The sequence below is a fragment of the Belonocnema kinseyi genome, chromosome 3 (assembly GCF_010883055.1).
Source record: "Belonocnema kinseyi isolate 2016_QV_RU_SX_M_011 chromosome 3, B_treatae_v1, whole genome shotgun sequence".
Taxonomy (NCBI): Eukaryota; Metazoa; Arthropoda; class Insecta; order Hymenoptera; family Cynipidae; genus Belonocnema; species Belonocnema kinseyi.
The window spans coordinates 11,151,435-11,161,936 of NC_046659.1; the positions used below are offsets into that span (position 1 = coordinate 11,151,435).

Consider the following 10,502-nt stretch of genomic DNA (forward strand, 5'->3'; position numbering starts at 1 on the left):
GCATCGGCCAAAGCTCTCGCTGCATTATACACACAATAATTGATAGCCCAGAGGTCGGATTCACCGGAAAAATGTCCACGAAGCTCGTCATCCATTTCAGCTTGATCTTTATGCTTGAGAGAAACCTTAGTGTTAATGTTTCTCCGGGTTGTAAAGCATCGCTCTTCATCTATTGGATGCCTGCCCTTGGTTGGTCTTAGTGTCGCCTCTCTTTCTTTGTTGCCGGCTTGTTCTAGCTGTGGTAGAGTAGGCGTTCCGCCTACATAGCCCCTTTTACGGAGTAGTTCAGCATGGTTTCGCAGACGTTGCTGCGAAAAGTGCGATAGCTACGGGTGTTTCTCGCACCACAGAGCATGCAGCCGTACCATGTAACCCCGTTCACGGGCCACACTCGCATCGTAGCACTCAAGCAAGTCGTGATTCAGTTGCTCCGTCCACCCAAAGGTCGCGAGATACCGCCGATCCATCGCATTGAATCCATTATCATTGGCTCCCCCAGCTCTAGATTGGTCGGCATTGTTGGCCGACCCATTGTCGGGAGCCCTGCGCGTTCTTGAACCGCACTAACTACAACTATGTTTGGTGTTGTCATTGTTGTTCCCACGAGAAGCTAGGGAAAGGGGTTCGTCCATCCTTGTAAAGCCCCGCATGCAAGGATAAGGCTGCGTACTCTGAGAGGTCGCCCGGTATCCCAGAGTCACCGTTCTGGACAACTCACCTAGGTGACATTCAGCTTTCTGCACAGTTTTCACACTTCCGCTTGGGGGTTAATTCCTTCGGGACCACCCCTGGACAATTATCCGCGACTGCCTATTTATTTTTGTAACCAAATTCAGCAGAAACCCTTGGTACAGGGACCCTCTATCCGCTTTTCGTGCACGAGCTATTAGTTGGTTCGCCGTTGTTCGACTACCAAGAACAAAAATAACAGGAAGTTTTTTATCTGTTTCGCCATGCCAGTTTGCAATTTTGCTAAATATAATCCAAGTGCTGTTTCTGGATGCCTTTTCTTTTCAGTCGTTAGTTGCTGATGTACCTTAAGCCTTGGTACTTCGTCTCTTAAATTATCGATAATCGCTTCAATTTGTTGCTGGTCATAGTTACAACCTACAGCTGGCAATAGCTCATTGTTTAATAGAGCATCTTTATGCCTGTCGCGTACTCTCGAACCTGTAGTTATACACAACCGTTGCTCCGTCATTATTTTAGCTATAATATCTGCAGAAATACGGTTACTACCAGAAGTACAACCAAAAATTTACTTTTTTCATGTAGCATTTTCACGGGGAATATTTAACGTAATGCTATCGGATTGATTTGATAAATCTTTTTGCAATGATTTATTATCTTCTTTTTTCTTTTTCGGCGAAACCGTTCATTGCATGCATGACAAACATAGCAGCTTGCTAGAATTGTAGTAGCTGTATCAATACCGGTCAGATCTCGAAAAAATTCAATTCTGTCTTCATTATCACCTATTTGATATTTTCTTTTTTTCGACAAAGATTGCCCGCAGTTTTTACAGTGATTTGAATCTACTGATTGTGCGCCAGTATCTTCTTCGGGATAACCCAGTAACAGCCGCTGGCCGACCCCAACTGGCACATTGACCGCTTACATGTCTTCCTCTCTTTGCCAGAGAAAACCGTTGCCCGCCGTCACCACGAGGAGGTGTCCTGGATGCAGATAAAAGTCAACACTTGTGGAATTTCAAAAATACTTATTCATATATTTTTATGTGCAGGCTCATATGGTACATTGGAGTAGGAAGTGATAAAATCAATTTACACTCTACAGCTGCCAATTTCGTTTCGTCATCTCAATTGCTTCTAGAGATTCTAACTGTGAATTCATAATATACTGCCTAAAATACATCTGCATAGCAAGTTTTATAAAACTCCAGCTAGGAGAGGAATGTTTGCTTCCAATGATGAAATTTTTTTTCAAGTTTGGGACCCAAAGCTTTTTACTGACACGTTTTAGATGAACGGTGCTATGGACAAATTTGCTTGTTCTGTTAGTTACTTACTGTTAGTTAGTTACTGTTCAGCATTGTTTAAATTTTGTCAATTTTTAACAATAATATATTATGCAAGAATCCAACCGATAGAATTATTTTCATGAGCCTAACTATTATAGTTTTTTTTTTAAATAAGGGTGTGGCAAATTAGCCTTGCGAAAACTTACTCTCCAGACCGTAATTTAAACAGTCTCTCAGCAATTCAAATTATCTTCATATAATGAAAAATGATCAATATTACTGTATGGCATTTTTTACAATTCAGTTTTTCTCAACTTTTTCATGCATTAGTACAACGAAAATTAAAAAATTAAGCTTTTTACACTACCGAAAGAAAATTTAGGTATATTTCCTTTTACTGTTTGAAAGTTGATACTTTACTTAAAAGAGGAATTTCTGTGCAGAAACTGAATCAACGACTTTTTAAATAGAATCATTTGAAAGAATTGAAAATTTTGCGTTGAATCGATCTACGCTGAAAATATTTTACTAAACGAGCCAAACAAATTTAATTTCAAGGTTAAAAGTTTTTTAACTGAATAAATACTATAAGCTACAAAATCCTATTCTTTACATATGAATCAAGAGCACGATTCAATATTATGGCATTCCTGAGTGTGCATACAAAATATTCACTTTTGCAATGAAGCTTAACCATGAATCTCGGACTTTTGGTTCCAAAAAGTTAAGATTGCATGAGTAAATATTTTGTATCAGTACTCAACAATTACATAATATTTAATCGTTCTCTTGATGTAGATTTCAGTAGTAGGATTCTTGCTTGATTTGATGGTTTTTATAAATTTTTAGGAACATTTTTCCAGATTTGGCAAAGAGTAAACTTAAGATTTCAAAATGTTCATTTTTCTAAAAAAAACTTTTAACTCTGAAGCTAAATATTTTTTACTCTTTCATTATAATAATTTCGTCGTAAAGGAATTCGACGCAAAGTTGCCCAATCTTTCAAATGATTCTGTTTGCAATGTTTCAGATTCAGTTTCTGCACAATTATTAGACTTTAAAGTGAAGTATGTACTTAAAGTTTATGTCGGCAGTATAAGTCCATAGGATTTATTTTCCCAAACATACAGCGTTTGATATAATTTTTTTCCTTGAAAATCAAAACATTATTAAAAATTGAAGATCTTCGTGTAAAACTTGTCTTCTGTATTCTTTAAAAATAAAGTTGAAACTTGAATGTGTGATAATGCTTTTTTTCAATATGTACCAAAAATAATAAAATAGTTGTATGTTTTCTAAATGATATTCAATTGTTTCTTTCTATTTACAGATTAGAGATCTGCTGAATAAGGCTGTGTCTGCATTAGATGACGTAAAAGTTGAGCACAAGGAAGATTTAGTTGTGCCGTTTCTTTCGTGATTCACCAAAATTTGTTTTAAAGTATCGCCTTTGAATTTCAAAAGTTATGTACAGTTATGGCCATAAAATTTGGCTTTTAAAAAAAGTTCTAAAGTCTATAGAACTTTAGGAAGCAACATTTTTCTAATCTATATTGTCTATACATTCTAAATTGGCTTTACAGACAGTTTGTTCAAAACATCAGAACAGGTTTATTTTTGTTGAGAGATTTTTTCTAGTATATAAGGATAACTGTAAAAATGCTGACATCTTTTACTAATAATTATACTAGTTTGGTAAGGGAAATACATTTGCGTGAATAAACTTCTACTTAGAAATACGTATATATTATTAAATATGCATGTATTAAAAAGAATTTCATATTAAATTATAGAATGTAAATATATATTGATGTCACAGCTATAATTCAATTCTATTTTATTTGATATATCAATTTTGTTAAAGATTTAGGTGATTTGTAATATTGTAATATTTATATTATAGTATAATATAATGATGACTAAGATTAGGACGGACGTACAAAAAGAACAAAAACTCGACCTGCGCGGGTCGGGCTTGCGGGTTCGCGGATTGTCACATTGATCCGTAAACCCGCACTCAATCTACAAACTCCTACTAATTGAATTTAAGCATGAAAATGGAAATAAATCATCAAAATTGATTTTACTGACTTTTTAAATTGTTTTATGTGTTTATGTTACCATCAACTTGTGTTGAATTTTTCTAAACCTTTCAGTTTAATCAATATTACATACCTTAAGATTAGTACGTGCTTTTATTGAAAATTAATTACCTTCTACTGGAACAAAAATATTTATCTATTTGGTTCGATCTTATGTTTACAAAACGTTTTCAGATTTCTAATCTGAGTATGGGTTGGCAGATTATTTGCTGGTGGACCCGTAACCCGCGAACCGGTCCGACCCGCACCAATTTTCCCTCAGAAATTGTTATTCTTCATTTTTAGTAATTTTGCTTTTCTTATCATTTTTCTTGTGAACCGGATTAATTGTCGGTGACCAAATACGTAAAAGGGTGGAACGGCATGAGGGCGTAAATGCCAAAATCCGAATGTTACAGGAGGTGCGAAAAACAGTACAACTTTTAAACTGTAATGGTACAACTTACACCTAAGCGCCTACACATAGGCACTTTATCTGCACACGACACGCAGGTCACGACCCAGCAGTTATGTGACATGTAGGTGTCGCGCCGCGCTAATTACATGCAAGCAAACGCGCAGATATACAGCATATAAGGAGATGGAGCGGAGCAACGATCGAGCAGTCCTCTCCGGGGAAAGTGGAGCCTTCTGAATATCCAGCCTAGCAGCCTATCAGTGACCAACCTTTTTGAAGGATCCCAACTATTGTTGTTTGAAACTCTTACTTTAGGAATCCAGATCCATCCCTACCCAGATAAGCAGTGACTTATCAACAGTTCGTCAGTACAAGTGTTAAGGGTAGTTTTGGTTTAGGATCCACGTTACCTAGTCGACCGGAACTAGTCCGCTACATCAAACGTAGTTGCGATCCCCAATCCTCTTTCTCTCTAAAGTGCACCCCTACACGGCTACTTACCCTTATGCAATCCTATGTGGGTTTAGGGGTCCAGCTCATAATTTTTTATTTCGTGTATGATTCATTTTTATAATGCTTTTGATTTATTTTGATTTTTGAAATGCCTTTTTTGATTGGAAATGTGCGATTGTGCATTTGATTTTCTGATATTCGATTCGACGTATGATCTTTGCTTTCGCGTGTGATTTATTTTGATATTATAATTTTTTGAAATGCCTTTTTTGATTTGATATAAATGTGATTTTTCTATATGTGATTCGATGTGTGATCTTTGATTTCTTGTGTGACTTATGATTGATTTAATGATCTATGATTGTAATGTGATCTCTTAAAAAAAGGCAGTTTCATTTGTACTCGAGAATCGTTTCCTGAGTAGTTCGTGAGCATTCTGAGATGGAGAATTTATAGTTCTAAGGTCTTCGTTGCTGAAACGGTTCATAATGCATATATAAAAATAGTGGACTGAATTTAAGAATTTCAGGTGATTGGAAATGCTAGTCTTATCCTTCGATAACTAAGATGTTAAAGCTACTCTTATTTAAGTCCGTATACTAGATTCGCGTATACTTTATGATTGAAACCGCTGTTCTTATGCTGCTGTGATCTAAGACAAAAAATAGAATCTATTTGAACCTTCGATTAGTTTCGTGAATTTTCTATTACCGAAATTTTATCACTCTTATGCGTAGATAGCTGAGAAGTTCAGAGAAACTATATTAAGTCTCGATCACAAGCTTCGCGGACACCCTGTGATTTACATAGTTGGTCTTATGCAATAAGTTAAGACAGAACATTTTACTTATAATAATTGATGTCTAAGAGACAAAATGTTATTCTTCTACTAAAAGACTGATAGGACACCATGAGTCTGAAGTTGAGGTTAGATACCGGAAGTAAAAGCGCGTAGTCGTGTGCATTTAGGCCACACTATAGAAATTATAATCTCGACCAAAGGCGTACTTATAAACTACAATAATAAATGCTTATTTGACGTAAATGAGCAGTCCACTTTCTTCACTCCTCGTGTCTACTTATTTTTAGCTTAGTCTTAGATAAGATAAGTGCAAAATATTTTATAATATAGAAAAGAACTCTTCATTATCGCCCGAACAGGGAGATTTTAGATAAAACGAAAATGTAGTATAGCACAAATCAAAAATGCCGCTTGGCAGAAAACCTAAGGCTCATAGTCAAAAGGATCAAAAATCTGAAGAAAACGCTAGTAATTACGAAGCTAGGGAGAACTTGGTTATAGAGTCCAGTTCAAATGAGGGAGCGGGAAAGGAAAACGCACCAGGCTGAAACGTAATCAATTCACCATTAGACCAATCCTTCGATTATAATCTACCCCGACTTTCCTACTCTCATCTTGACCAGCCAAGAAGAGAAGGAGGCACGCCTTTACGCACAGAAATTCAGAGGACCGGTGATGTAACAGCGATTTACAAGAACCAAGAACTAAACTTGGCATCACTGGCAGCCCGTGATAATATATATGATTTAAGTACTACAAAGGTGTAAAAAGACGCAGGCCGAGACAACAGCAAACCAGAATCACATTTTTCAGGTGGAACACCGTGTTGAGCAAGTAAATCGAGATCTCGCAGACAAAATAGAAGAGGTCGAGTTGAGTTTAATGACCAGAGTAAATGATATAACCAAAGCAAGCGATGATTGCAACAAATGTCGTTTCAAGCACCTAGATGGACTATTAAACCAGATGAGACAACAAACTACTTCGGAAAATACAGTGTTTACAGAAATGACAAAGACCATCGATCACCGATCCAAAAATAATGCTGAATCCATTAGAAGTATCCAGCAAAGACAAGAGACAATGGGTAGTAGGATACGCTACATAGAAACGGATTACTCCGCATTAATATTAGGACAAAATGATACTAATGGTATGGCAAATGGGCGCATAAGCCCAAAATCTCCTATTTTTGACGGAAGAGGAAACCCCATGAAGTTTGTGAAAGAAATCTCGGATTTTTTACAGCAGTATAGCCAGCTTGATCTCAAAGACAATATATAATTAGCACTTGCCTAAAAGAAAGACCCTGAGAATGGTGGGACATCGTAAAAGATTCAATAAGAACAATTGAGCAATTTAAAGCTAAATTTAAAGAGGGTTTTTGGAACGAGACCTATCAATTCGTGTTTAAATCTAAATTAGATTTTGGACACTACGATCAAAGTAGCGCTTTGACGAGAGTAGCCTACGCAATCCGTATGTTCAGCGGGGCTAAAGAAGCGAGCTCAAACTACACTGATCAGAAAATTACATTTAGATTTTCTGGGCATTTTTCTGAAGATATTAGGGCAGCAATTATAAGCCGGCCAATTGACACTTTAGAAAAGCTTTTGGATTTCTTGGAAAAAACTGACCAGAATGGTCCACTGAAATCAACTCGAGCGGGTCAGAAGTTTTCGGATACAACACGCACTAACCGAGAAAAATCTTATGGATCTGGAAACTATGAGAATTGGAGATCCAGGTCAGGGAATCAAGGACACATAAACAACTATCAGAAACCTGATTACAACAACAAGCCCGTCAGAGAGAATAATCAAAAACGAGTTGAGAAAAATACCAGCTAAGATTCTAGGACACGCAATGTCAGACCCCGTGTAAGCGCTGATAATAACAAGAGAAGACACGGGAGAACTTTTAATAACCTCAAAACATATGAATACCTTGAATTATAATATTCAGGAACACCTTCTTTGGGAAGACACTCAAATGGTTAAAACATATTATAAATACCCGATGATGAAGATACAATTAGGAGGTAAAGAAATAGGGGCGTTAGCTGATAGTGGAAGCGAAATTTCATGCCCTTCTAAAACCTACTATAACAGACACATAGAAGAATTTAAAAAATACCCTACTTTATTGATTGTTGCAGTCTCTATTATAGGCGCAAAAGGCGGAAAACCAGTTAAATTTAAAAAATAATCTTTCTAGAAATGAAGTTCGAAGAAATCTCCACCCAGGGAGTACTGTTAATCGTGCCACAACTAACTAAAAATTGCGTACTTGGAGTTGACTTTTTAAAACCACTAGGAGGTATAATAAATGTGAAAGAAGACACAATTGGCTTGATAGTTCGAATGATTTAATATAGACTCTGGCAAAAGACTACAATATGAAGAATTAACTTGGGAATTTAGGGACGGCTTCTCGAAAAAACCGGGACAAATACCGTCTTGCCAACGCCAGCTGAAATTAAAAGATCAAACTCCATTTAGAGGTAAGACCTATCCATTTCCTATGAATCAGGAGAAGCCAGTAGGAGAAGAAATATATTCTTTTTCAACTTTGTAGAAACAAAAAATCGAAGTTCAGTCTGGATTTAAATAGCAGCTTTTGGCAAATTCGACGTCACCCACAGTCAAGAACATACACAGCTTTATTATACAAAGGAAAAAGTTACGAATTGAATGTAACGCCATGTAGAATGCAAACTAGCACTGCAACTTTGGTGAGAGGTCTAGACCAAGCACTACTAGGACTGGGCGATATATCATCAACGATGTAGATGACCTCTTGATAGCTTCTGCGACTGAATCAGAACACTTTATCCATCTTAGAGCAGTCTTTCAGAGATTTAGAGAAAATAACATAACTCTCAGTTTTAGCAAATGTGACTTCTTAAAAGCAAAAGCAGTTTTTCTTGGCCATTGTAACATGAGTGTTATCATACAATGGGACGCGACACAGCCCTTCACGAGGGGCTTGCCGAGTCGTACCCGAGATTAGACGGAATTTCCCGAGGGGTCCCGAGGTCCCGCACGATCGCTCTCGTATGATTAGTCTGTGCTCGTTCGCTAAACTGTTCTCCGGTTTTTCTTTCGTGCTATCGCCAGTGTTTGTACCCTCCAGAGTCTCCACGCGCCTCCCGACGTGGATCATCACCAAGATCTACTGAGGATCCCTCCCTACAATCCGGCCACCGTCAGGATCAACTGAAACCTTTCCGAGGACCGATCGCTTACCGATCACCCTCTGCCAGCCGGACCGCTGGCACCCTGCCATGGGCTATCGGCACTCCGACTAATGTAAGTGGCAATAAATAGTTCGTTTTCTCTCAATCGTCGGATTTTTGGTTGTGTCCTCACCCTTTCTCAATCTTCCGTTTCCCACATTTCCCTCCTCGGCATTCCCAGTGGGCACAAAATTTGGCGACCTCTTTACGACATCGTTACGACAACTTTACAAAATCCTATGCCCATGTCGTTAATGTGTCTTTACGAGTGCCCACTAAGTTACCCCGTAATACCGTATTCTCACAGCCGAAGGTATACGCCCTGATCCACAAAAAGTACAAGCAATAAAGGATTTCGTAGCCCCAAAAAATGTAAAACAGCTAAAAAGCTTTCTTGGGCTAGTGAATTTTAGTGCTAAATTGACAAATCGATTTGCTGAACAGATGGTACCACTACTGGAACTGGAGAAGAATGCTACATGCTGGAATTGGGACAGTAGGAGGGATACAGAATTTCAGAGGATCAAACTTTTCTCTTCTGCGAACATGTCATCTTACATTTTTCGGATCCAAACAAGCCATACTATCTTCAAACTGATGCAATTTATTACGCTCTCAGTGCTGTCTTATACCAATTAAACGAGAAAAAAGAGCTTGAACTGATTTTATGTGCAAGCCGAAAGTTAAAGGGTGCAGAAATTGTCTATTTTATGACAGAAAAGGAGTTGTTAGCCATTGTGTGGTCCCTACAAAAATTACGTAATTTTCTATGGGGAGCAAAAATTTTAAATAAAATCGACTACATGGCTCAAACCTTTCTGCGCACATGTAAATTAGTTAGTTCGCGTTTAGCACGTTGGATAATAGCTACACAGGATTATAATATAAGTGTACAATATTGTCCAGATAAAGAAAATATCGTTGCAGAAGCATTAAGCCGATTTACCGTAAATCAATTGGATACAACTTCCGGGAAAGATAGAATATTATCAGTAAATATATTAGCTAGACCTGCAAGCGGTGATTTACGCAAAAAGTTAAAGGAACTCTCTGATGCCCAGAATTCTGAGGTCAGATTACAAAAATGTATTCAACTATGCATCGAAGGAAAAACACAAAAGTCTGCTTATCAGCATAACATCCTACATTAAAATTGCCACAAAGATTGGAATATCTGTATACCAGACACGACAACAAATGACTTAATTATCAAATGCCATTAAACAAATGGTCACATTGGACCTAATGGACGGCTGGATTTGGATATAAATATATCCTCGTCGTGTCATGGACACGCTTAGTAAATTTGTGAAGTTATATGCGCTAAAAAGAACTACAACGACATCCACCATTCAGAAAATATCCTCAGACTTTATCCCATTATTTGGCAAACCAGAAAGAATAGTGATGATCATGGAACCCAATTCACGTCAAAAATATGTAGCGGAAAATTGGAAAAAGAGAGTATACAACACACATTTACATCTGTACGTCGGTTAACCGAGAACTCTCATGATTCTTCAAAATAG

General features: G+C 37.5%; 1 protein-coding gene across 1 annotated transcript in view; it reads left to right on the forward strand.

Annotated features, from left to right (window-relative positions):
- The window catches only part of LOC117169647 (ragulator complex protein LAMTOR1), a 134,355-nt gene extending 130,297 nt beyond the window's left edge, over nucleotides 1-4,058 (forward strand). Inside the window, exon 5 of the mRNA XM_033356124.1 lies at nucleotides 3,312-4,058. Coding sequence (XP_033212015.1) covers nucleotides 3,312-3,401 — 90 coding nt within the window. The 3' untranslated portion in view covers nucleotides 3,402-4,058. The remainder of the gene's footprint in view (nucleotides 1-3,311) is intronic.
- Nucleotides 4,059-10,502: the final 6,444 nt, after the last annotated feature.